The 27,834-nt window shown below is 47.3% G+C and overlaps 1 protein-coding gene across 1 annotated transcript; it reads left to right on the forward strand.

Moving 5' to 3' along the window:
• LOC311625589 (bombesin receptor-activated protein C6orf89 homolog) lies at window positions 1-27,662 on the forward strand. The gene is made up of 8 exons (XM_084890073.1): window positions 1-190; window positions 7,607-7,814; window positions 8,240-8,453; window positions 19,598-19,752; window positions 19,863-20,002; window positions 21,168-21,297; window positions 23,942-24,065; window positions 26,560-27,662. Coding segments are annotated over exons 1-8 (1,068 nt in total). The 5' UTR covers window positions 1-188; the 3' UTR covers window positions 26,655-27,662.
• The last annotated feature ends 172 nt before the right edge of the window (window positions 27,663-27,834 follow it).

Raw genomic sequence — 27,834 nt, forward strand, 5'->3', positions numbered from 1 at the left:
GACGTCGTGCGTCCCGTGTCAGGCGGAGCAGGGCTGTGGAGACAGAGCTACTCTAGGCTTGCGGCCGCGCCTGTAGCTTGGGAGTCGCTTCCGGGTTGCGCGCCGGAAGCAGGAAGTTATCGGTTTCCCTTTCTCGCCCGGCGGCTGCGGTCCCGAGGCGGGAGGAGCCCGAGAGGCGCGGGCCACGTATGTGAGTGTCAGGGGCCCAAGGCCGGGTGGGGAAGGTGGCTCCGTGACCTGCCTCTGCCGCGCCCTCTGTGACATCCTCGCGCAGCCCCTCCCCTGCCGCTACCGACCCCTCTTGCCCCTTCGCTGACCTCTTTTTTGAGCCTCTGGAGTTTTGCAGACGGACAGCATCCCCTGACGACACCCCCTCTTCCTCCCTCCCCCCCTCCCCCGCCCCGGACCCACTCCCTTAGGACGCCGCTCCGCTTCCCTTGGTTCTCCCGGGGAGAGCAAAACGAGTCGCCCTGCTTGGGCTTGTCTCCCAGGCCTCACATGAGAGGTGCTAGCGAAGTCGAGGTTTCCCTGCCCTTTGACAGATTTCTAATATTTTTTTTCTTGTATATTGAGATTAGATTTTTTTCAGCCCCCCTCGGAACCATCTTTCTAGTTGTTAAAGAGGACACTTAAGGAATACGTATGACTTGGTTCATTGACCTGAGCTGCTGTCATCGCCTTCCAGCGCAGGGACATTGGCTTCCTCGTGTTCCATAGTATTCTGACGGCCAGTCACCCTGCAAGCCACACTTTTCCTGGTCTAATAAGAGCCCACATAGCTTTGTCCTCACCTTATAATAGAGACTACTCCAAGATACGATTAAGACTTTATCTGGTTGCTCATGTGGTTGTTCCCATGGTGGAATTGTCCATGAACATATGTCTCCCTTAATAAATTAACTTGCATTTGAGTTTTCACAATTTCTCTCAAAGGAACAATATGGCTTAACCTAAATTCAACTTTAAAATTGTGGGGGCTATAATATAAACTATAAAATAATATTTTCCCTCCCATCTTCTAAATTTTCCCATCTGAATCAGATTAATAGGAGAAAATAAACATTGTTCAAATTTATTTCAGAGAGAGGAAGGGAGAGGGAGAGAGAGAAACATCAATGATAAGAGATAATCATTGATCCCTTGCCTCCTGCACACATCCCATTGGGGATCCAGCCCGCCTGACATGTGTCCTGCCTGGGAATTGAACCCTGACCTTCTTTTTCATGGGTTGGTGCTCAACCACTGAACCACAGTGGCTGAGCAGAAAATAAACATGTTAGTACACGTGAACAGGGAATTTACATAAGCATGAAATTCTCAAAGACAGTGATATAGTTGTCATTTTGAACTAGGAGAGGGGGAGGGGTGGAATCTTAGATTTCAAAAGTAAGAATGAGCAATTTGCAGGTAATTAAGGAAGAATACAACATATGTACATTTTTGCTAGGCAGCCTAGAAAACAACGGTCTTCCTGAAGCAAGCTTTTCCATCTCAGTCTTTTAGGGCAGGAAAGCCAGGGAGCATCTTTGACCAATTTAAGTTAATATCCCAAAAGGCCGCTTAGGGTGGAAAAACTTTTTTTTTTTTAATTTAATAAATCATTATTGTTCAGATTGTTGCAATAGTTTCTCCTTTTCCCCCCCCCCTAGCTCCCCTCCACCCAGTTCCCACCCCACCCTCTGCCCTACCTCTCCCCCCACTGTCCTCATCCATAGGTGTATGATTTTTGTCCAGTCTCTTCCTGCACCCCCCATACCCCTTTCCACTGGGAATTATCAGTCCACTCCCTTTCTATGCCTCTGATTCTATTATATTCACCAGTTTATTCTGTTCATCAGATTTTTAATTCACTTGATTTTTAGGTTCACTTGTTTTTAAAAAATATATATTTTATTGATTTTTTACAGAGAGGAAGAGATAGGGATAGAGAGTTAGAAACATCGATGAGAGAGAATCATCAATCAGCTGCCTCTTGCACACACCCCACTGGGGATGTGCCCGAAACCAAGGCACATGCCCTTGACCGGAATCGAACCTGGGACCCCTTAGTCCGCGGACCGACACTCTATCCACTGAGCCAAACCGGTTTCAGCTAGGTTCACTTGTTGATATGTATTTGTTGTTCATAATTTTTGTCTTCATTTTTTTCTTCTTTTTTCTCTTCTTGAAGAGTACCTTTCCCCATTTCATATAATACTAGTTTGGTGGTAATGAACTCCTTTAGCTCTTTCTTATCTGTGAAGCTCTTTATCTAACCTTCCAATCTGAATGATAACTTTGCTGGATAGAGTAATCTTGGTTGTAGGTTCTTGCTATTCATCACTTTGAATATTTCTTGCCACTCTCGTCTGGCCTGCATAGTTTTTGCTTATGTGTACAAAAGCAAAAAGATATGAAACGTGGATATCCTATTTAATAAAGAGGTAATATGCAAATTGACCCTTGTGCCCTCACACAAGATGGCTGTCCCCATGTGGTCAAAGATGGCCAGCAGAGAAGGGCAGTTGGGAGCAACCAGGCTTGCAGAAGAGGGCATTTTGGGGGGGACCAGGCCTGGCAATCGGGTTGGCAAGGAGGGGAAGTTAGGGGCAACCAGGCTGGCAGGAGAGGGGTCCTGGCTGGCAGGGGAGGGCAGTTGGGAGTGATGAGGCCTTCAGGGGAGGGCAGTTGAGGGTGACCAGGCTGGCAGGGGAGGGCAGTTAGAGGCAATTGGGCTGGCAGGGGAGCAGTTAGGCATCAATCAGGCTGGCAGGGGAGTGGTTAGGGGCAATCAGTCAGGCGAGCAGTTGGGAGACAGCAGTCCTGGATTGTGAGAGGAATGCCAGATTTGAGAAGGTGCAGGATGGGTTGAGGGACACTCCCCCATGCACGAATTTTGTGCACCGGGCCTCTAGTTAGATAATATTAGAAAATTATCAACTTTAATAGGTATGATAATAATGCTTAATGTACTATATAATAATGTCCTTATTCTTAGGAGATGCATGCTGAAACATTTAGAAGTGATATGTCGCAACTAACTTTCAAATGGTTCTGGTAAAAACAAAGACAGATAGAAAACAAATCTGGCCAAGTGTTAACAAATGGTGAAGCTAAGGACGTACAGATGTTCATTGTGCTAGTTCAGTTTTTCTGAGGCTTGAAATGTTCAACATAAAAAGTTGGGAGAATAATGGAAAGGCTTGTTTTCAGAGAGTGAAAAAAGTACCAGACTCTTCAAATCTCATTGGGAGGAGATGGCCAGAAAGGGACCATTAGAGGCAAGTGATGATAAGAGTGTGAAAAAGTAAAATTCTTTCAACTATAAATTTTAAGTACTTATTGCAGCTTTAAATTGCTACTCTTTTAAAAAGTTATATTTTATAATTATTTTTCTTTAAAGATGTTTGCTATTTTTAGTGTGTTTTTTTATTGTCTAAAGTTTTACATATGTCTTCTTTTTCCCTGGTTGACCTCCCCCTCAAGCCATTCCCACCCCAGGCAAGCCCCCACGTATCAGTGCCTGTGTCCATTGGATATGCTAATGTGCATGCATACAAGTCCTTTGGTTGCTCTCTAACCCCCCCTCCCCTATCATTTGTCTCTGGATCTATCAAATTATGTTGATCATTATATCCCACATATAAGTGAGTTCATGTGATATTTATCTTTCTCCAACTGGCTTGTTTTGCTTAGCATAATGCTCTCTAGTTTCATCCATGCTGCTGCAAATGGTAAAAGTTCCTTCTTTTTATATAGCGGCATAGTATTCCATGGTGTAGATGTATATTTTTTAGTGGTTTTTATTATAATTCAAAGGTCCCATTTATTCCCCTGTAGTAGAGGGAAAATTAATGGGAATCATTGGACAAAATATAATAGAATATATTCATAATACTAAAGAATGGATTAGCATGCTTTGTAGCTAGCATAATACTAAAGAACCTAGTAGGGGAAAAACAAAATGTAATATTACTCTGGATATTGCTCACGTTGTTGAAGATTGGGACATATTTAGATGGGTTTTTGAAACTTTATTTCTCAACTCTAGTGTTTCCCCTTTTGTGCTTTTAACTAGATGAATCATAATTGCCTCTTAGAGTTGCCTAGCTGTCATATCTGCTTAGTTTACAAGCTGAGAACCTCCAGGCTGATGTCATATCAGAATTTAGGACATATTTGTATCACTCTATTAAATACGGCAAAGGAGAGGTTCCCATTAATCTGACCTTTTAACCTGTTTCCTGCTTTTAAGCAAACATTTATATTAATACGTTCCATCAGTCATTTTGTTACGCCTCTGCCCTGTGTTTTCCTAGACTGAGACCCGGAGGGAATTGTGGGGAACATTTCGTCAGAGCTGTCACTTTCTTCCTCCTGTTCTTGAAGTGCTCCCTGGCTTCCCTCCCGCAGGCCTCTCTTGAAAGCAGGATTTTGCAACCTCAGTTCTCTTAATGTTTTGAGCAGGACAGTTCCTTGTTGCGGGGTCTGCCTGTGCATTGTAGGATGGTTAGTCTTTACCCACTGGATGCCAGTAGTACCCCTCAGTTTTGACAAACAAAATCCTCAGACATCACCAAACATCCCTGGGGAGTAGAATCACCAGCAGTTAAAAACTGTTTCAAATCAGTGTCTCCTAGTTGTGGGTGTGTCTCTGGTCAGCAGGAAGCGGTTTGAAAACCTCTGGCCCTGGGCCCCTCTCCCAGAGGCGCTGACAGCCAGCATGTCCAGGTGTGCGTGCGTGAAACTTCGCTTTGTGTGCGGCTGCTCGTGTTCCTGCTGTGCCCTTGCAGGTGTTAGGCACTGTTAAGAGTCAGAGTCATTCTTCGGAACGTCCCCCTCTGGCAGAGCTCATCTCTGCCAGAATTAGACCTTCTTTCTGCCCTCAAGCCTGCAGCTGATTTCACTCATTCCCCTTATACTTGGTGCATAGCCAAGACTTTGTGTTTGATTTTTTTGAAGGGATATTATTTTATTGTCATACAAACTTCGTTTATCCTCATCCAAGGATACTTTTCCATTGGTTTTTAGAGAGAGTGGAAGGGAAGGGGATAGACAGAGAGAGAGAGACATCACTGTGAGAGAGACACATTGGTTGGTTACTTACCACACACACCCTGACCATGGCTAGAGATTGAACCTACAACCAAGGTACGTGCCCTTGACCAGAATTTAACACAGGGCCCTTCAGTCCTCAGGCCCACGCTCTATCCACTGGGCCAGACTCTTAGGTTTGAAGGCTGACTTTCACTAGATCACAGGGAGGGAGCTGCTCTGAGAGTATGAAACCCTGACCTAGAGAGAAGATTTTTGTTGTTTAACCTCATATCCACTAGATGCCAGTAGTATCCCTCAAGTGTAACAATTAAAATGTCTCCAGACTGTCCTAAGGCCCTCCAGGGGCAGAATTGCACCTAGTTGAGAACCACTGACCTAATGGAAGTCAAAAGGAGGGCTCATTATCAATTTCACTAAATTATAAGTACCTTTCCATTAACTTTGGACCTGGTGTTAGACTGTCAGGGAAGAAGGCCTGCCTGGTGTTGCTCAGTGGCTGAGCACTGACCCATGAACCAGGAGGTCATGGTTCCATTCATGGTCAGGGCACATGCCCGGGTTGCAGGCTCCATCCCCAGTAGGGGGCATACAGGAGGCAGCCTATCAGTGATTCTTTCTCATCACTGATGTTTCTCTCTCCCTCTCCCTTGCTCTCAGAAATCAATGAAAACATTTTTAAAAAAGAATATCAGGGAAGGATGAGCAGATTGCAGAAATATATTCAGTATCGTAACATCATTGTATATTTGAATTTCAAAAAAAGAAACTATTGCTTTTGCGATTTAAACTGGGAGTTTAATAGATTTTTATGTGTATCAAAAATGGGCGGAGATTTACAAAAGTTGTAAAGCAGCCATCAGAAATGATGACAATTGGTCCTCCTTTCAGCCTTACCAGCACTCTAAGGATTCACCCATGTGATGTTCTCTTCTGCCTGGGGGATACCTACATGTGCCCCATCTCCTACACTTTAAAAAGCTTTACCGGATTTTTTTTCCCCCCTAGAATTCCCTCTGCTCTCTTTTCTGGTCTAATGAGCTTTAATGGAGTTTGACTAGGTATTATTGGGTAATTTATTTTTGTGTATTTAAATGAACATTATCCCTGCTTGCTTGAGGCACTGCCAAACTTTTTCTTTTCTTTTTTTTAAAATATATTTTATTGATTTTTTACAGAGAGGAAGAGAGAGGGATAGAGAGTTAGAAACATCGATGAGAGAGAAACATCGATCAGTTGCCTCTTGCACACCCCCTACTGGGGATGGGCCCACAATCAAGGTACATGCCCTAGACCGGAATCAAACCTGGGACCTTTCAGTCTGCAGACCGACGCTCTATCCACTGAGCCAAACCGGTTTTGGCGCCAAACTGTTTTTCCAAAGCAATTGGATCATTTCCAGCAGTGCACAGGGTTCCAATTGTTCAACACCTTTACCAACACTTATTGTTATCTGACTTTTTTTAATGTAACCATTCCAGTAGATGAGGAGTGATATCTTATTGTGCTTTTATTTTTATTTTTTTAATATGTTTTATTGATTTTTTACAGAGAGGAAGGAAGAGGGATAGAGAGCTAGAAACATCGATGAGAGAGATACATCGACCAGCCGCCTCCTGCACACCCCCTACTGGGGTTGTGCCCGCAACCAAGGTACATGCCCTTGACCGGAATCGAACTTGGGACCCTTCAGTCTGTAGGCCGCTGCTCTATCCACTGAGCCAAACCGGTTTCGGCTTGCACAGATTATTTTAGCCAGGCCACCCTGACAGTCCAGGAGCCTTGCTTGTTGTTTTCGGATTGTTGCCACAGCCAGTCTGCAGGAGCGCACGCTTCTGTATGTAGACTCTGCCACTGTCCCAGAGCTGGCCCCCTCCCCCTCTGCCACCCCTTTGCTCAGTTAATGTAAGCTTCTTCCAGACCACCTCTTTCTTCTTCCCGTCCCCCTGCTTGATAAAAACGCTTGCAAAACTCTGGGACAAGCCGTGTGCTGTCTCTTCCACCCAGTTATGCTGCTGGGGGTTTAAACTCCATGCCCCAAGACTGGTCTTCCTTTTAGCTGGCCTTTTTGTCTTAATAAAAGTCACTTACAAAAAGCCTTTCAGCCTTGGAAGTTAATTTGTTTGTTTGTTTCACTGGTCTATCTGGTATTAATGGAAAGAAATAATTGATAACAACATTCTCCACATTCCATTTCTTTTTATTTTAGTAAATTACCACCAGCAGATCTTTTGTGAAGGGTTTCAGAAGTCATTTTGGATGGCACTGATGTTTCAGAGTCCACCTCGGGATTTATTGTGCTCTAGGCCAGTGCTCCTCAAAGTATTTTGTTTGTAAACCATTTGTTACCAGCCTACATTTGAGCCATACAAAAAAACTTGCTTAGCAACTTGACCTTGTCTCATATAGTCATTGTACTTTATAGAAGTATTGGCCTGCAGTGGACTGGGAAAAGCACAGAACCAGTTCTTTCCCACGGACAGTCAAAAAACAGTTCTAAAGCAAGCAGCTTTGAGGAGAGAGAACTTTAAAGAAACCATCTTTCTCTTTACATTTGTTTTCTCTCCCTCAGGGATTTTGCATTGGAAGACATGGATCTTGCTGCCAATGAGATCAGCATTTATGACAAACTTTCAGAGACTGTCGATTTGGTGAGACAGACGGGCCATCAATGCGGCATGTCAGAGAAGGCAATTGAAAAATTTATCAGACAGCTGCTGGAAAAGAATGAACCGCAGAGGGGGCCCCACCAGTATCCTCTGCTTATAGCTGTGTATAAGGTAAACTTGGGTTCTGACTTGGCAGCACTTAGATGGAGCACAAAGCCTTCAACTTTCTCCCCAAGTACTGTGACTGATTACACTGTCGAACCTTGGCCTTCGCTCTTGTTAACATGTGTTACGAGGAAATTTGAGTATTTTGTTAACTGTCTTAAATGAAAGCTGTGTATTTATATTTAAATTATATTTGTGTGTATTTTTAGTGGTGGACATACCCCTGGTTATATGATAGCAGCTTGGTGAGCCATGCAGTCCTCTTGGTTCTCAGACTTTAAGTGCTTTCAAAAGTGAATATAAATGGCTTATTTATGAAAATGGATTAGTCCTTAAAGCACTAATAGTAGATGAGGCCTGTTATTTTCTTGGCATTAAAGTATTTTATTTGCTGGGATAAGTACTAATAATTTCCCTGTCTTTCCTTGTAGGTCCTTGCAACCCTGGGATTCATCTTGCTCACTGCCTACTTTGTGATTCAACCTTTCAGCCCATTACAACCTGAACCAGTGCTTTCTGGAGCGTATACCTGGCGCTCACTCGTCCATCACATCCGGCTGATGTCCTTGCCCATTACCAAGAAATATATGCCAGAAAACAAGGGAGTTCCTCTGCATGGGGGTGATGAAGACAGATCCTTTCCAGGTAGATGCTGTGTTTACTACGTATGAGATACAGCCTTCTTGACGATGTATGTTAGGAAAGGAAATAACATTTATTGACATCTCATGAGGGACACTTTTCCTGTATTGTCTCACTTAATTCAGTACGCACTAAAGTTCTATGGGATAATTAAAAATAAAGAAATCTTACATTTTGTGGAAAAAAAAAATAAAAAAAATAAAAAATAAAGTTCTATGGGATAGATTTTATTTTCTCCATTTTGCGGATTGAGAAACTAAGGCCCAGAGAGATTAAGAAACTTGCCTGGGCCCTGGATGGTTGCTCAGTGGTTAGAGCAAAGAGAGGGAGGGCGAGAGGATGAGAGAGAGAAACATCCATCAATTGCCTCCTGCGCACACTCCAACTAGGGATCGAACCCACAACCTGGGCATGTGCCCTGATCAGAAATCAAACCCACAACCCTTCAGTGCATGGGACAACGCCCAACTAACTCACACTGGCCAGGCCAATAGTCATAATGCCAGTCTTTAAGCAAGACCTAATAAGTCATAAAAATCATCCCTTGGCTTGGTCTCCTTAGAAATCTTTTGTTGTATGCTTGAGGAAATCACGGAAAGATTTCCAAAATTATATCAAAATCAGAGGAAGGGAACATCATAAATCAAAACCTTGGGCTTGTGAGTTGTTTTTTTTTTTTTAATTAGCTCATGTGTTTAGAGTTTTAAATTTCAAATATAACTTCCTGTATTTATGGGGAAGGTTGTTTTTGAAAAGTCATCAACAAAGCTCAAAAAACATGAAGTTTTTAACTCTGAGCAGGAAAGTCCAGAGCACATGGGGAAAAGCCAGCGGATCCCTTCAGTCAGGCCGATCTGTGCTGGTCCTCAGACGCCCAGCTCCTCTCCTTTCTTCCCCTCCCGACCCCTGAGGGGCATCTCTGCCCATGGGCACAGGAGACGAAGTCAGTGGATTTTAGGGCAAAGGTGATAGCAGTTACAGTCTTTCTCTCTGTCCTATAAAGTGAATCTCCGTAGACTGTTGAGTTAAGAATAATAGTCAGTAGACAATGATTGCTCATTTTCTAAATCAGAGTTTTAAAATTAAAAAAAAAAATGTTAGAGTCTTGTCAACAAGCCTGATTTTTTGGTTCACTCCAAATAAATATTTTGCCTTGAAGATGGAAGTAAAATGAGTCCTTGGAGCTCAGTTATAAAAAGAGAGCGTTGGAAGGGTGTGGCTAGGTCTTAAAATGTTGTTGATTCTGTTCGAGGGCTGCTTTCACTTGTAATGTGGATGTTGACGCACCGTATTTTCCCATGTGTGATGATTCTGGGAAGCGGTAGACTTGTAAACTAACAGCGTTTGCTGAGCATCTGGAAGGAAACTTAAGAACGTGACGTTATATAAGGGGCAACTAGAAATATATTGGGGAGAATTAATTTGAGAAGACCCAAAGAGTAAAAATGTTAAATTGTCATCTGTAATGTCGTGCTACCAAAACACAATGCCTTTCGGTTTGGATTACGTGGGAGTCCCTCTAAAGTAAACGGAGGGGAGTGCCGTGGAGAGGCCTGGAGAGCATGGCTTCCTTAAGGGCTGGCCTGTCAGCTTTCCCCGGGTCATCCGGTGCTCCTGTGAAGGACGGGGCAGCAGGAGCTGTGAGGAAAGTGGTCAGTGTCACTGGTCGTTTTTCGTCTCGACTCCAACCGGGAAATAGAAGGCAACAGAAATGAGGTTCTTTTTCTAGGTTTCAGCCTTGGGCAGGAAAGCCTGCCCCTCACTCCTCCTGAGGAGCAGGCAGGGCAGTGTCTGTGGTGAGCCATGTAAGCATCCCTTGTTGCAACGGGAAACAAACAAGCCGGCCAGATGCCAGGCCCTGTTCAGAGGGCTTTCTATGTATTGGTTCATCTTCATGATAGTCCTATGAGACAGGTTCTGGTTTTATGCCTATTTAACAGATGAAGACACTGAAGTACTTGCCGAAGGTCCCAAGGTAGTTAGGTAATGGAACCCTAATTTGAATGCAGACAGCCCATGTTCAGAGTTTGAGCTCTTACCATCTGGTACGATGGTTTGTAGCTGCACAGTACCCGGACAATAGAGTTTGATTTGGGAGTTCTACACGCTCTCTCCCTCGGCTCAGCAGACGCTTTCCTTCAGCCCCCAAGTCCCTAAAGAAAAGGCTCTTACTGCTACTACAAGTCCAAAGATAAGCAGTCCTCCAAGTCACTGGTCCTTTAGAATTTGTCTGGACCACTCTTCCTGGGCATCCAACCCAGCTCGTCCTCCTCCCTGTCTGCGCCGTCATAGGGACTGTTGGACTTACTGTTTGGCTTAATCCTTTCACTTACTAACCCATGGTTTTCCCTTCCGTTCTTAGTCCCCTTCGTGTCCACTTTGACCCTGCCAGCAGCCATTCTCTTGACTTTAACCCTTCCATGGAGTCACTGTCTTAGAGCCAAAAAGGAACTTTTAAACAGGGAACTGATCTAGTACATGTCCCCGCTTTATAAAGAGGACACGGGGTCCAGAGAGGTGAAGTAACTTGTTACCCAGCTAAAAGTGGCAAACCAGCACTTGAACCCTGGTGTAGCATTCTTCCCATCGCACCACGCTCACTGCCAGTTGTATCCACCATGTCAAGCCGGATGCCAGCATGCCAGGCCCAGTGATTTTGTTTATGTTGGGCATTTACAGTCTTTAATTATGAACACCTGTTTATACTGAGGAGCAGGGAGCCTTCTCACACACGAGGAGAAAGTGCATCTCAGTGTCTGCACTGGTCCCGGAGCTGATGCGCGGGCGCTGTCAGGGAGGCTGACACACCCAGGAGAGCGGGCATAGCAGATGGTGCATTCACTCAGGACTGAGACCTGCTCAGACCGAGTCCAGGCCAGTGCCCACGACGAAAGGCCTCAGGCCACGCCTTACTCTTTTTCAGATAAAAGAATAAAGCATTCCTTGAGGTGAGCATACCAGCTCCATCAAGCATTACTGTGTATCAGGCACTGGGCCATGTATTCTCTCAGTCTTCACAACAGTCACAAAGAGTAGTTATTGTTTCTATGTTCTTCAGAGACAAGAAAACTGATGTGCCAATGGGAGTGACTAATCTAAAATCTCACATTTAGAGACTTTTTTATACAAGGAGAACTCATGAAAATAGAGGAACTCTGTGGTTTGGAATGGCTCAAATGCATTGCTTTCTGAAGGCAAGGCGGTTAGCAAAATAATTTATTTGGTTCCTTCCATCCTTGATGAAAATGACTTTGGGTTCACTGCCACTCATGCAGGGACCTGGCCCAGGGCGCCTTCACCGTCAGGTCTTCATCCTGCCTCATGCCCAGGATTGCAGAAGAGGTGCTAAGAAAAGGAGCTGCTGGAGAGCAGCCTGATGAAAAACTGCGCATGCACCAGTGAAAGGCACAGGAACTTTGTTGTGGGCTTTGCAGGCTTTTCTTGAGTGCATTTGTAATAATAGAAATCTAGAAGCTATATTTATTTAATATTCATTTTGGGTTTTTCCAAATTCAGACTTGCTCATTTGATTTTTCTCCCATGGACTTAATTGTGAAAGCTTCTGAAAATTCAAGGTTTCATTCATTCATTCATTCAGTGAATGTGTACTGAGACCTCACTGTATGCCAGGCACTGCTCTCAGCAGAGCAGTGAAGAAAGCAGGACAGTCCTGCTCTTGTGGAGCTAGCCTTGGCTCTGTGCCTTTCCTTCCTGTCCTTTTTACCCAGAGGGAGGTTTTTGTCCTGGAAAGAAGTCTCCCCTCCCCGCCCCCACTTCCCCCCCACACACTTTTCTCAGGTTAATCCGTGTAAAAGGACTCTCTCCACTCCGAATTCCAGGCCATGTTATGGTTATCCACAGCGAGGCAGCCTGAGGTGTTTTCTTTATAAACAGCTCTCGGGCACCAGGACTCCTGGCCGGCCTTGGCCACCGCTTTTCCACACTTTTCTGCCCAGCTTGCAGAGAAGGCTGGGAGGTTCCTGTTTCTGCCTTTCTTAGCTCTGGGCCATGTTTTGTCTCAGAGACTGTTTCTGTGTCTCAAACTGAAATGATTCAACTCATGATGTGAAGTTGGAATACAGGTCATGAGTTTTATTGAACTCTTATATGGACATTTCACTTGTCTGTCATACCTTTATAAAATATAAAATAGCTATATAAGGAGGCTGTCTGCAGTAAAGAAGCCTTGGAAATTAAAAGGAAGTTAGGAAGTTGCTGTCCAGCTTCCACTGGCCTTTGGGTCTGTCCTGTGTTGCAAGCAGAGTGGGTGGAAAGCGGGCTGGTGAGAAGGGAGAGGCGGCATGGTGTTGCTGGGCTGGCGCGATGTCTGCTGGGCGCTGTTGGCTGCTGTCCAGGGTGGGTCTTGCTTACTCTTTGGTGTGATGGCTCCAGCCAGTTGTATAGAGATCAGATAAAGCCTTTTCAGGTAGAAGGAGGCCAGGTTGGAGTCTGGACACTTGTCTCTTTCCTATTGGGGGGTCTTATGACAAGGGGAGGAAGAACCCCAATTGTCCCCAGCACCCAGACACTTCACTGCCTGGCCGTTCCTCAGCCCTTTACCACCCAATATAAGCACCTTCTCTGTCCACCTTGGTGATCTCAAGGTTGCAAAGAAATCAAAAGTAGCTCTTCTTCTTTAGAGACATTGAGAGAGAGGAAGAAAGAGAGAGAGAGAGAAGCATTGATTTGTTGTTCCACTTATTTATGCATTCATTAGTTGATTCTTGTTTGTGCCCTGACCAGCGATTGAACCTGTAACTGTGGTGTATGAGGAAGATGCTCTAATCAGAGGAACTACCCAGCCAGGGAAGTGGCTTCTTGAAATGCGGGCTCCTCTAATTCATATGTGTGGCATAGCTAACCTTTACAGTGATCCTTTCCCCTCCTCTGCTGGCCACCAGCCTGGCCACAGATCCCCGTTCTTGCCTCTGAGGTGACTGAACTCTACATTTCAAAGTTGACACTAAGCTTAACTTTTCCATATCCGAAGACATTATTATTTAGAAAACACTTACATACAAGTAAAGAGTTGTAAGATTTTCATTTTTCAAAATATACTTTTAATAAAGTAAAATTCCTTGTCTTTATTGCTCTAACTCCTCCACTCAGACAACCCTGGTAAAATTTTTCTTTTCCACTGGTAATAATTTTATATACATCCTTGAGTTTTTCCATGGCTGTACAGAAAGATGCACTTACCATACATAAATATAAGATACTTTTTGATTCGTGCACACAGAAAAAGGCTTATGTACCTATTTTTGGCTAGACACATTATATTAGTTTCTAAGGCTGCCATAACACAGTGCCACAGGCTGGTGACTAAAACAACAGAAATTCATGCTCTCACAGTCTTGAAGGCTAGAAGTCCAAAATCAGGGTATCGGGAGAGCCGTGTTCCCTCTTGAAGTCTCTGGGGAGGAATCTTTCTTCTCGCGTCTGGCGGTTGCCAGCGGTCCTTGGCGTTCCTTCGCTGTGGTAGCTCTGCCTCTTCCCTGTGTGTGTGTCTGCATGTCCTCTCTTTTTGCAAGGACACCATTTAGATTCTACTAGAACCCATCCAACTTCAGTATGACCATGTCTTAATTAATTACATCTGCAAAGCCCTTACTCCCAAATATGGTTACATTCTGCGGTTCCAGAGGACATGAGTCTGGGGGGCTCTGTTCAACCCAGTGTATACATTTTTAAGATTTCATATTTCATTCTGTGAATATTCCATAATTAAAGTTACCAGTGGGTATGTTTTTTGGCTATTATAAAAAATGGGACATTCATATACACTGACCTTTCTACACATACACTGTTATTGCTATAAGAGTGATTCTTGGAAGTGGAATGGCTGAATCGAAGGGCATGCACAATTTACATTTTAATCAATACTAACTACCAAGTTGTTTTCATAAACTTGCATGAGTTGATCATCAACACTGGATATTGCCATTATTTTGCCAGTTAGAAAACTGAAGAATTGTATCTCATTTTAAGTTGCATTTCTTTATTAATGGTGTTGGATGTCTTTTCATATATTTGATAGGTCATTTATATTTATTTTTCTGTGGATTATGTGTTCATTTTCTTTGCCCATTTAAACATTTTTTATCAAATAGGAGTTCATTATGTATGAAAGTATTAATTTTTCACCTCTTATATATATATTTTTTTAAATATATTTTATTGATTTTCACAGAGAGGAAGGGAGAGAGATAGAGAGCTAGAAACCTCGATGAGAGAGAAACATCGACCAGCTGCCTCTTGCACACCCCCTACCGGGGACATGCCCGCAACCAATGTACATGCCCTTGACCGGAATCGAACCTGGGACCTTTCAGTCCGCAGACCGACGCTCTACCACTAGCCAAACCGGCTTCGGCTCACCTCTTATATTTCTTATATGCAAATACTGATTAAATCTGGCATCTTGCATCTTGACTTATGCCTTGCATAAGAAGCCTTTTTGCCTCCCCAAATTATAAAAATCATCTCATATTTTCCTCTAATTATTTTTCATTTTTAAAATTTTGTTTTCTCCACTTACATATTTAGTTTATATAGAATTTATTTCAGTGTATAATGAAAGGTAAGGATTAAACTTTACTTTCTTCCAAATAGGTAACCGCTTGTCCCAATATGACTTACTGAATCCATCCTTTATTCAGTGAAAAGTTTGACCTTGATCGTGAATTAAATATTCTGGATCTCTTGCCACATCTTTGTTCTATTTTATTAAGTGTTTTGTCTGTCCCTTTATGGGATCATGCAGTCGGCTCTCCTTGTGTGCTGTAGTCACGTTCTGTAAAATCCCTGCAAACACCGAATCAGTGAATACTGACCCACACCCCCATGGGAAATAGAGGCAGGTGCCTGAAGCCTCTGGCCACATCACCAGCTGATCAATGCAGACCTTGTTTTCTGTGTGTTTCTGTGTAAAGACATACTTTATAGTGTTGATTCATTAACATTGAACTCAGTCCACAGCACTATAACTCTTGCCTGAACAAAGTTGATCCAACACGTATCTTTTCTCTGAAAGGCACATCACAGCCTGTACTTAGGGACACTAGACAGTACTTAGCACTTGGCTCAGGGACATTTTTTTCATTATTCTTACAAACTATTTTTTTAGAGCAGTTTCAGGTTCACAGCAAAATTGAGCAGAAAGTACAGAGAGTTCCCTTACTCCTCCACCCCCTCACAGCCTCGGGGCCATTTTAAACAGTAAAATCACTGACAACTGCAGAAAACGTGGCCCTAAGTAATGGTGAAAAGGACGTTTGTTTGTAGCGGGAGAGGTGAGACAGAAAGAGTGGGTCCTGGTCCCCCTCGGCTGGGGTTGCTGCTCTGCCCGTGTGTGGGTGACTCGTAGGCCCTGGAGTATCGCTTGGGTTACACATGCGTCTTGGGGAGTAGGCGACAGGAGCCGCTGGGCACTGAGGGTTGACTTTACTACTTATACTAGCTTTATAGAATGCCACTGCGTTTTTACATCTGGTAAAGCCATTTCCTCATAATTTTTTTCTCTTTCAAGAATTTATTCTCTACAACTCTTAAGATTCAATAATAGAAAGGCAGATAGTCCAATTAAAAATGGGCAAAAGATTTGAACAGGCATTTCTCCAAAAAAGATACACAGATAACGAATATGCATCTAAAAGATGCTCATCAGTAGTCATCATGGAAATGCAAACCAACACCACAGTGAGAAGGCACTTCATGCACACGGGGATGGCTGTGACAAAAAGACAGACAATAAGAAGTGTTGGCAAGGATGTGAGGAATTGGAACCCTCATCCATTCCTGACGGGAACGTAAAATAGCACAGCTGCTTTGGCGCATGGTTTGGCAGTTGCTCAAAAAGTTAAACACAGAGTAAGCAAATGACCTAGTAATTCCACTCCTAGGTATGTACACGAGAGAACTGAAAACATTTGCCCACCCAAAAATTTGCACGCAAATGTTTATAAGAGCATTATTCATAATAGCCCCAAAGTAGAAATGTCCAGCAACTTACGGATGACTAAATGAAATTTAGTCTCTCTGTGTAAAGAGTGCCACTCGGCAATAGACAATGAAGAACTGATACGGGCTATCACATGGGTGAACCTTGAAAACATGACACTAAGTTGTTTTTTGTTTTTTTTAATAATATATTTTATTTTATTGATTTTTCACAGAGAGGAAGGGAGAGAGATAGATAGCTAGAAACACTAATGGGAGAGAATCATTGACCAGCTGCCTCCTGCACACCCCCTACCAGGGATGTGCCCACAACCAATGTACATGCCCTTGACCAGAATCGAACCTGGGACCTTTCAGTCAGCAGACCGACACTCTATCCACTGAGCCAAACCGGTTTCTGCAGCATGACACTAAGTTGAAGGAGTCAGACACACAATGTAGATTCCATTTCTGTGAAATACCAGAACAGGCCAATGCTCAGGGCTGGCAGGAGGGGTTGGGATGGGAAGGGACTAATAGCAGCAGCGTTTCCTTTTGGGGTGTTGGATGATGGTGCTGGTTACACTCTGAATATACTGACAGCCACTGGATTGTATCTCAGTAAAGCTGCTGCTGTTTTAATATGGTATCTCCACAGAGAAAGCAGATAGAGCCCTTTCCCTCCACTCCTGCCTCCTCATGCCCCAAATGTGAAGAAAAACCTTCAGGTCTCTGCCTTCTGAGTCGCTGCTCCCCCAGGCGGAGCTCGTGGGCAGAACCCGCCTCGCAGACAGGCTGCGGTGCTGCTTAGACCTACAGATGGGTCATCCCTGCCCAGGAAGCCCCTCTTCCTCCCAAGCCTACTGCCTCCACTTAGACTCACTATATGTCACCTCTCATCACCATACAACCCGCCTAATGGGACAAACCAGAGTACAGCCCATCTCCCTCTGCCCAGCCCCACTCTCTGACAGCCCAGGCACAGCCAGAATGCCTCCTAAAGCAGCAGGAAGGCCTCCTCTCAGGCCTATGGTGGTTCCTTGTTTTGCTTTCAGTACAGTCACAAGGGCTTCAGGCTCTCCAAGCCCTCGGACCCTCATTACAGCCTCCTCAGAGCCCCTGTCCTCTTATCCCCCCACCACCACCTGCATCCACTGTGCTCTCCCCACCTCACTCTCCGTGTGCTCCTCTCCTCAGTGATCACACGGTGAAAAGTAACCCAGCGCATGGAAGTGACCGGCACAGGGCCTGGCACTTCCCACATTGGTTCCCCTGCCCCTCCCTCCTTCCCTCACCAGTACTCTGGAAACTGAAATGCTGTATAATTGTGACATGTTGTCATGATTATGTATGCCTCACGTATGTCCATTACCCAGAGTTCTTGTATGTTGCCAAGAATCCATCATATTGCCCTAACTGGTTTAGTTCAGCGGATAGATAGAGTATCGGCCTGTGGACTGAAGGGTCCCAGGTTTGATTCCGGTCAAGGGCACATGCCCATATTGCAGGAGCGGTCCCCAGTAGGGGGCATGCAGGAAGCAGCCAGTCAATGATTCTCTCTCATCATTGATATTTCTAGCTCTCTCCTCTTCCTTTCTGAAATCAACAACAAAAAAAAAACCATAATAATAATGTAAAAAAAAAATTAAAAAAAAGAATCCATCATATTTGGCCTCTGATAAGGAATATTTAAAAGTATTCTTGAAGGAAAAAACAAAACAAAAACTATAACTTTGCAGCCTCAGGTGCCACCAAAGGGTTTCAGCTGCCCCGAGGCTCCCGGCGACCGGTGAGGGACAGAGGCCCCCGGGTGAGGGGCATAGGCCTCTGGCTGGTGACCTCCCACAGGTGAGACGGGAGAGGGGGGTGGCAGCTGCCTTGAGGAAAGGCAGGTTCTGTCCGCCAGAGGCGGAGGGTGCCCGGGAGACTCCTGAGAACAGAAGCAGGCTTCCCCTGACGGTGTCCTCCACGCTGCCGCCGCCGGAGGAAACAAGGACAGGCACTGCGGGCCACAGGCTGTGTGGCCAGGAGTCAGGCTCCCAGTGCGCTGTCGTGTGGAGAGCCGACGGCACAGCTTAGCCACGTTGGCTTCGTGCTGTCTTTGTTCTGGGCGCCCTCCTGAGCTGGTTTCCATTGGGTTTTCATCAGAAACCATCTGGTGGAACCTTTTGGATTCAAATTGGAGTTTATCACAAACACATATCTCAGAGAACACACGTAAAGCCCAGAATGGGACAAAAAGCAAACAAGTAGCACAGTGAGGTTGTAAACAGGTGTGTGAAGGGAAGGAACAGAGGGAACCTGAGAAGCGCTGTGCGGCAGCAGAGCCAGCCCCGAAGGCAGCGGCCACCCAGCACTCACATCAGGGCCCGGAGGGCACTCTTCCTTTGACCCACCTGCAGTCCTGGCGGGAGAAACCATGGACAGTACCCCTACCCCCTTCTGAGCTGGGCTAGTCAATTCACTTTGCTCCAGAGATGTCCTGTCTCCCCTCTATCCCTCCTCTCTGCACCCCTTTCTCACTCCTCCTTCCTGGAGCCAGCCTGGCCTCCATTTGGGCTTGCGAACCAAGGGTCTAGGCACACATTCAGAGTGCTGAGAAGACACGCAGTGGGACTCCTCCCTGATGGTGGGACCCTCTCTGCCAGCCCCTCCCCCATGTGCGGTAGACGGTTCACACGTGTGCGCCCAGGTTAGAAAATGGTAGAGGAGCCCAGGCCGGTGGTGCCCAGTGGGTAGAGTATTGGCTTGAGGACTAAAGGGTCCCGGGTTCAATTCCCTGTCAGGGCACATGCCTGGCTTGCAGGCTTGACCCCCCAGTGTGGGGCATGCAGGAGGCAGCCCATTGATGATTCTCTCTTCATTGATCTTTCTCTCTGAAATAAAAACATTTTTTAAAAGGTAGAGGAACTAAATCTCCACCCCATGCCACTGAGTGTCTTCCTTTTCAGCTTCATCTGTTAGTTTGGCTTAGGAAATACGTGTACACGTTAGAGAAATACTTCCCAAAGTGTAGAAGAGTCTGCAGGGGAAAGTACCTCTCCTTCCCGCACTGTCTCCACAACTACCCTCCCCCACACTCTGCTCCTTTTCAGAGGTTGCCATTGTCAGCTTTAAAAAGTCTTAGTATATCTTTCCTTCCCCCTTCATTGCTGGCCTGTTGGATTTATCTGCTGTGTTCTTCCTGTATCTGTCTCTTCCTTGCTCAGATTTTGACCCCTGGTGGACAAACGACCGTGAGCAGAATGAGTCAGACCTTATCCCTGCCAACTGCACTGGTTGTGCCCAGAAATTACCCCTCAAGTTAGTGCTCCTGGAAGATGTCCCAAAGGAATTTGAGAGACTCCATCCTCTGGTGATCAAGGTGAGCTAGAGGCGGATTCTCCCACTGACTGACTACCCTTTTAATAGCAGAAACCGTCGAGCTTTCCTGGGAAATAATTCTGCTTTGCTTTTGTTTTTGGCCTTGCCAAGACGGAACGGCCCCTGTTGTCGGAGGACATTCAGCATTTTGTGTGCCAGTACCCTGAGGTGACAGAAGGCTTCGAGGAAGGGTTTTTCGCCAAGTGGTGGCGCTGCTTTCCTCACCGGTGGTTCCCATTTCCTTATCCGTGGTGAGTGTCAGAAGGGCGCTTGGTCTGTGTGTGTGGGAAGGGACAGCCCAAGTGTCAACACTGCAGATACCTTGTGGTACCGTGCAAGTCAGAGAGCACGCAGGAGCTCAGTGTGCACAAACCAGTGATGAGAGAAAGGGGCGAGTGAAGAGATGTGCCCGGAGGAGTGACAGCCTGGGTGGACGCCAGGGCTGCCTGATAGAGTCATAGTTTATTTCTAAGTCTGTTTGAGCATTGTGTTTCTGCAGCGTGGGTCCTGAGCGATGAGGGCTGAAGAGAGCGCGAAGGATGGAAGGGAGGCTGCATTCCCCAGCACGCCCTGTGCCAGGCAGCGTGCCTTGGTGCGTAGTGTCCGTTGCTCAGTGGTGATGCTCAGAATAGCTCTGGGAAGTAGGAATTGTCATTGTCACCTTCAGATCAGAGAAGTGGCAATCAGAGAGGTCACCCAGTCGGGACTGAAACTCAGATTTGCCCCCCGTTCCTCCCTGTGTCCTACAGAAGACATGGTCCATGTCTTGGGGTGCTGTCTAGAAAGAAAGGAAAGCCAGTTTCCATCTAGAACAGCGGTCGCCAACTAGTGGTCTGAGGACCACGGTGGTCCCTGAGGTCCGAAAGGTTGGCAGCCGCTGATCTAGAACCCTCCACAGGGAAGGAACATTGCTTTCAGGCTTTCCGTTGGGTAATTTCTCGGTGCTTCTGCTTTTCGTTAAATTTGCTGTTTCTTTCGTGATCAGTGACTCAGTTGAACAAGCTAGTCAGGCTTCCCAGTGCCTGGCGCTCCGCCGCCGGAGAGGGCTCGCGATGTTTGCTGCTTCCTCCTCCCTCGGTCTCCTCTCCCACTTGGCTTGTTAGTACTTCAGTCTCTTTTCCAAGATAGAATGAACGGATTGTTTCTTCCCTTCCTCTATATGTTGTTTTAGCTGGATTTTATAAACACCCACCCACATGGACAAATCGTGGCTGTGGAGTTTGTGTGTGTGCGTGTGCATGTTACAGTTAATTGATTTGGCATGACTGTTCTTCATGGACCCAATACTTACGATATTATCCTGATAGTTTTCCTCTTTGCCCACCACCCACAGTTTTCCCACCCTGCTCAGCTCTATGTTAGCCGGAGGCTGGCTTGCCCAGTTTAATAACTTTTTTCTCTTCCAAACTTTTATAGGAGAAGACCTCTGAACAGATCACACATTTTACGTGAGCTCTTTCCTGTTTTCACCCACCTCCCATTTCCAAAAGACGCCTCCTTGAAAAAGTGCTTCTTTCTTCAGCCAGAACCTATTGTGGGCAGTAAGGTAGGAAATTTTGAGAGCACTGAGATCGAGAACTTTCCTCCTCTGGGACCTGGGCCGATGACATAATCAAGGCCTTCCCTGCACATCAGCTTAGGGGGCGAATTGCAGGGACACCCTCCCTGGTAGCCAGGAGACTGGGCAGCCTGCTCCTTAGGAAGACATGCGATGGAGGGTCTGCCTCCTGCAAGTCTCCCTCCCGGAAGCCACGCTTCTGCGTTTAAGTACGGAGAACCCTAATTAGTCTGACTTCTCTACCTCAAAGTAGAAAGCAGGCAGCAGTAAGAGAACAGTATGTGAATTCATAGTCCTGGTCACTCATCTTGTAGTTACGGAAACAGCCCTAGCGAGAGCAAATCAAGGACACGGTAAGCTCATAGGAGGGCTCTTCCCACCCGCACTCCCAGGTTGGCTTCCCCAGAAATGGAGGAGGAGCCTCAGGTAGAGAACTGGAGAAGCAAAAAGCTTGGGAGCACGGAGAGGTTTGGGGACTCCATGGTGGACGGCACGCGCCTGAGGCCGGCAGCCCAGCTTAGGGGCTGCACCTCTCACCTCAGCCCAGGGCCAACCCGACCCCTCACTTGCCCTCCACCGGCCTCGGCAGAGCTGTGCTGTGTCGGTGTCGGCTCACTTGTCTCTGAATTGCTCTTCTGTTGTGTCTCATTCCTGAGGAAGGTTTTTGAGTGTGGATTGGTTTGAAAAAATTAAAATCATGAATTTTTACTCAGTAAAAAAATTAAATTTTGCAAACTGTGACCCCTACCAACTCTGGGTTGTCTTCAACCTCCTGATACTATTGGCTCCCAATTTGCTGAATCGTGTTAAAGGAATTTCAAAGCCTAGAAAAACAATCCCTGTGTCTAGAAGTAAGCTCCTCTGTCTGCCAGCAGTAGGGTGGAGGTGCTGGGCTCTTCCTTGATTTTAAAGACGTTTATCCTGTCGCTGGCTGGACTCGGGGCCCTCGTATGATTTCATCTTCGTAATTAGGATATCATTCTGGGCGAGGGCCTTTATCTTTATCTTGCTTTTCCCACTTGAATCTAAAGTTACTTTCATCAGCCTACTTAACAGGAACCCATGAGCCAGCCAAAGTGGTAAATACAGAGTTACTCAGCCGCCTATCAGTCATCTTGTTATGGTTCTCAAGATGTTTTGGGAAGGGGAGTGGCCCAAATAGGCAAAAATCCTGAGTCTGGTTTCTTGGAGCATCTGTTCCCCACCCTGGCCCGGGCTCGAGACGCCTTGCGACTCCACCCTGTTGTCCATGTCCCTGGGCCCTGGGCCTGGAAGCCCCGTGTCTGCAGGAGCCTTGGGTTTCAGAAGTGGAGATCTGATTGCACTGGGAGAAGACGTGAGGAGCTCCAGGTCCCTGACCCCTTCCACATTGTTGCCCACCGCGGGCCTGCTCCACCCTGGTGTCCGCTTCTTCCCGTCCTGGGTGCAGAAGGTCATGGTCCCGCCCCCTCAGCTTACATGAAAAGAAATACTAGAACATCCACCTGGTGTTGGTCTTCAGGGATTTTTCAAGAGTGCAGGTGTCAGGGCTTCTGCTGGGACCAGTCAGTTGCAGGCAGCTCAAGACACCAGACCCCCCTGGTCCTCCTGTCACTGCAGCAACAGTTGGAATGGCTCTCGTGTAGCCATGGAATCAGTCATGGCCAGGGCCTGTGGGAGCAACAGGGAGACCAGGGTTTGGGACAAGAGAAGATGGGCCAAGATCTAAGACTCTGGAGGCCCCACGCGGTGAAGAGGAAAGTCAGACTTCGGGTCCCTGCTTTATGTGGCCATCTGGAGGGTTTCCCAGATGGGCAGGGCTGGGAGGGGAGGCGAGGGGTTCTCTCTCACCTCGGTGAGCCAGATCAGCCTCGCCCTTTGTCCTATTAGGTGGCCCAGGGTTTGCAACTGTGCCTGGCACCCAGCAGGGTGCATGCCATGCCCATGGTGGCAGTGGTGCTCCCTCAGAAGTGTAGCCATGGCCTCTGCTGGTGCATAACCTGGTGGTCTCCTTGGTTTTCAACATCAGAGGCCAATCTTACTGTCATTAGCTTTCAGTCAATAACATGACATACCTGCTCACCTGGGTCTTGCCAGAAAGTGTAAACTTGAACTTGCCACTCTTTGGTTCTCATCAAAACATTTTGGCAGTAAGAAGGAATATTCCATTGCCCAAAGGATATATAGACATCTGTTAGTTTAAAAGTCTGGATCAAACTAGTGCCTCAGAAGATTGCATTCTTAGACCAACATGTATTGGCCTTTGCTAGACTTTCGTGAAATTGCAGTTAGATGTTTTGCCTTTGACCTACTTTGAAGTTGTGACTAGAAATAGTTGTAAATTATGAAGCTTGTGCCATTTCTACTATAGGGCGATTGTTGAGGCCCCACTTAATTCAGTGTCTCTATAGAAGCTGTTAGAAGCAATTTTTACCCTGGTCTCAACACTGAGAGATGCCATGCTTTGAAGAAACTAGTTTGTTTTTGTCTTTTGGATGTGGTTGTGAATTGTGTTATTGGTTCTGTTTTCCTTTTAGCTTAGGCTGATAGGGAACTCAGAGCCGTGTGTGTGGATGTTTGTGCATTAATCTCCCACACCCCTGGGTTTTACTGTGTTTTCTTTTCCTTCCTTTTCTCCCTGTGTTTCCTCCAGATGCATCGGATGCATGACCTGTTCGCCCTCGGCAGCGGGGAGGCCATGCTGCAGCTCATCCCGCCCTTCCAGTGCCGCAGACACTGCCACTCCATGGCCGTGCCGCTGGCGCCCGGCGACATCGGTAGGCGGGGCCCCGGGACCTTTTCAGTGTTTAACTCAAAAAATAGTGTAAGGATTAAATATTGCCTTCACAAAGATCAATTAAGTAGAGTCAAGAATAGCATTTTTTACTAATAGCATTTTATACTAATAGGTCAATATTTATGCTTAAATGGAACAACTAATGAGAAAACATGGCAGGAGGAAAGGTCTTGTATGTGCATGGAGAATATGCGTGTCCAGGTGAGGCAGGGTCGTGCAGATACTGAGAGCAGGCCTTTATGTACAGCTGAGGGGAGTGAGGCCGGGAGGAGAGGTGCCACCCAGGGCACCGGCAGTTAAGCAAAGAAAGCCGCTAGTCTCAGTGTCTCGTTCAGCAGTCAGGTCAGGGAGGTTCAATTCCAGATTCCAGGAAAGCCCTTTCGGTGCCATTTTGCTAATATAACAATGCAGTGCAAGCAGCAGCTGCACAGGCGTCTCATCTCCCGGGTGGGTCCCACAGGCAGGTCACAGCCTCACGCTCACAGCCATGACTCACCCTCGGCTCCATGATTTCCCCACTGTGACTTGTTCTGTGCAGTAGATTCTAGAAGTTGGTTCCAGGGAAACAGGTTTAAATCAACTGCTGTCTATAGCAATCAGGGTTACTAGAGTTTTCTTGGCAGAAGCAAATAACTCAGCAAGGACCCCATTGCCCCCCTGTCTTTCCTGCCTCACAAAGCCCAGGGGCGGCCCGGAGGCCCTGGCAGAGCCCCGCCTGGTTTCCCAGCTGATTTCTCTAACTTACCTTTTCAGAAAACCCGGGTCCCTAGAAACCTCACCGCCTTTGGAGGACGTGTGCACACTGTGAAGTGTGCCAGGTTTTAATCCAGGTTACATAGCTTTGATTTCAGTTTAGAAATAGAAAAATGAAATTGCATCAGTTAACCATTGACTGAGATGGAGCGCAGCTGGCCTGGCCCCGGGAGTTCTGCGGAGGGAGGTTCCTGTGTGGAAATGTCCTGGAGCTATCTTCCTGTGACGCTTCCATGAGGCGTGACGGCTGCACAAGCCTGCACGCTTGGCGCTGGGAGAGTGTAGTTGTGTATTCAAAGTCTGTCTTACGCTCTACAAATCCTGACAGTTCAGACAACTGCAGAAACACCTTAGTTATCCAAACTCCAGGCCTCCGGCTCCCACTAGCATCTAGAATGCCAGCATAGGATGAGGGGAGAAGAAGGAATGGGTGCCTGGCAGAGGTCAGAGAAGCTTTGAGCAGCAGGTCCAGTGGGCATAGTCCAGGCTAGCCTGAAATCCAGGGCCTGATGCCTGCCAAGCTGTGACTGGCCAGCCACAGACCAGGTGGAACAGAGCCTGAGGTTGGCAGTACCCACGAAGGCCAGCCCCGGGACAGGAGACCGAAGAGAACAAGAGCACGTGCATGCCTGGGAGAAGGCAGGGAGGACAGTGGGCACCTGAGCAGTGGCAGCAGCAGACGCCTGGCTGCAGCCGCCTCAGTTACAAGTGAGGACCCAAGAGCAGGCCCTACAGTGGAGGGCTGAGGACAGGTGGCATCTTGAGCAGCTCGGGCACCCTTAGGAATGGCAGCGTGACAGCAGCTTCTGTGCTTTTTGACGTGATGACATGATAAGCATTGTCCTGTGAGGGTTAAGGGGAAAGGGACAAGGGGACAGACCACCAGGAACCTGGGAGGGGGCCGTTTTCAAGGGTGACGTAGGGTCAGGCGCTGTGAGCCTGCACCCCCCGGACTGTGCGGTCACTGCGCGGTGAGCTTTCTGACGCCCCGGGCAGAGGCTCAGGGCTGCTCGGGGCTCTCGTTTACGAGTGAGGAGGGCACATCGGCCGCTAGGACATTTCCCTCAGGAGAGCAGAGCACTGATGTGGTGGAGGGTGTCAGTCACCTTCCACCCACTCAGATGGTTCTGGTGAGTGTTTCCCAAGGGTTCTTCAGGCCACTCAGGACCGGCAGGAGCAGGCGCCCCCCGGAAAGGCCCTGGCAGATGGGTCCTTTGGTCAGTAGACTTCGGGAAATGCCAGGCTTGGCAATACACAGTGCACATTCTGTACAGAAGGCTCCGAAAACCCTGGAGGAATCTAGTGTTTCTCAAACTTGGCCACACAGAACCCATTTTCCTTGGACTTCTTACAGGGGACACAGTTTAGGGAACGCTGGGTCGGGTCAATCTGGATGTTCTGTAATGAGGCCATGCTGTAGAAGTCTCAGGAAAAACGAGTGGGGGACCCCTCCCCCTCAGCCAGTCTGGTCTTCTCGCTGAAAATGGTGAGCTCAGTGCGCAGGAATCGGTGCCCACTCCCGCTCATCAGAGCACCTGCTGATGGGAACCTGTGGGATTGGCGTTCAGTCCCCAGGTGAGGCAGCAATGGAGCTGGTTCAGAGTGGCTCCTGCTGGGTGCCAGGGTACAGAGAATTTGTGCAGGAGGGCCTGGAAGACCTCAGAGCACGATGCGCCTGGCTTTGCAGGTGCTCACACGCTGCGTTGCTGTTCCCCTTGCAGGCTACGCCGGTGCCGCCCACTGGAAGGTCTACGTTGTAGCCAGAGGGGTCCAGCCGCTGGTCCTCTGCGACGCAACCGCCCTCGCAGAGCCATAGGAACGCGGTGCGGAGGAACGGTTTGGAGGTGAAGACCGGATTGAAAGGAGGAAATAATTATTTTTTAAAAAACAATGAGACCACTTTCCAGGGGTTGGCTACTTGGTTCCCTGCCCTGTGCATGCCTGTGTGAGCCAGCTGCTGGCCAGCGCTCTGCCAGTACCCGTCTGGGAGAGACTGGGCTCCGCCAGGTCTTTGGCCTCGCAGCCTCAAGGCCACGCTCCCAGCGAGGACCCGATGGTGCCCCCTCACATGCACAGCGACCCCCTCTGCGGCCCAGCCTCACAGCCATCCTCTGCTGGGCCCGCGTCCGTCTTCCCGACCGCACCACCCCGTGCTGTCAGGGACACCATGGCTGATGAAAGAAGTCATTGCCGTTTCCCAAACAGAACGAACGACTCGAGCACCACTGAGAAAAGGTCAAATAGCCTCAAATCGCACTCAAGAAGTGAACTTGCCCAGCGCCCGTGGCTCTCGGGGTCTCGGCGATGCCAGGCTGGAGTGGATTACAATCGAAACGGTTTCTCCTAAAGTCATGCTTCTCCATTTTATCTTTTGGCTCTTCCCCCTGCTCTTTCTCCCTTCTCGGCCGCCTGGCTGAGTTCTCAGCACTTAGGCTCCTGGTCCCCCTCCCTGGACAGGCCAGAGCTCTTACCCGCCGAGGCAGCACCAGGGCCGCTCTTACCAGTGCCTTCAGAGGGGTGAGCTAGATGCTGGCCGGTGGCGGGCGCCTCCCGGGCCTGATCCTCAGGGTCTGACTGCGGGGAAGATGTTTTACAGATGTGTCGAGCTGATGTAATGTGGTTGGGGAAGGAATTCCAGACCCACAGTGTTTGCCAGCTGGGTGTGCGGCTCTGTGGTCCTGTTACAATGGTCTGCCTCTCTGTACTGGGAACAAGGTGAGGTTTTTATTTTTTGTAACAATATACAGCCGGTTCCTTTTGGTTGGATAATTCACTATGCTCATTGTTTCCCTTAAGTGCTGTATTAATCAAATTATGTAAATTAGGATGGCTCTTTTCTTGTTTCCTTTGACACCTCTGGGTGTCTGGTCATGCCAACACCACCACCACCGTGAAGAAAAACAAAACATCCTGCAGGCAGGAAGCGAATGGACACAGGAGTGTCTGTCAGTCACGGCCAGGCGGACGGCGGTGAGGGGGGCGGGCCCTCTGCATCC

Source organism: Pipistrellus hanaki (assembly GCF_964339955.1).
Source record: "Pipistrellus hanaki genome assembly, chromosome: 7".
Taxonomy (NCBI): Eukaryota; Metazoa; Chordata; class Mammalia; order Chiroptera; family Vespertilionidae; genus Pipistrellus; species Pipistrellus hanaki.

Excerpts from the sequence above, each read along its gene's own strand:
- LOC311625589 (XM_084890073.1), top strand. Across the intron at positions 7,815-8,239 it reads TGCTTATAGCTGTGTATAAG|GTCCTTGCAACCCTGGGATT; the intron begins GTAAACTTGGGT and ends CTTTCCTTGTAG. Across the intron at positions 21,298-23,941 it reads AACCTATTGTGGGCAGTAAG|ATGCATCGGATGCATGACCT; the intron begins GTAGGAAATTTT and ends TGTTTCCTCCAG.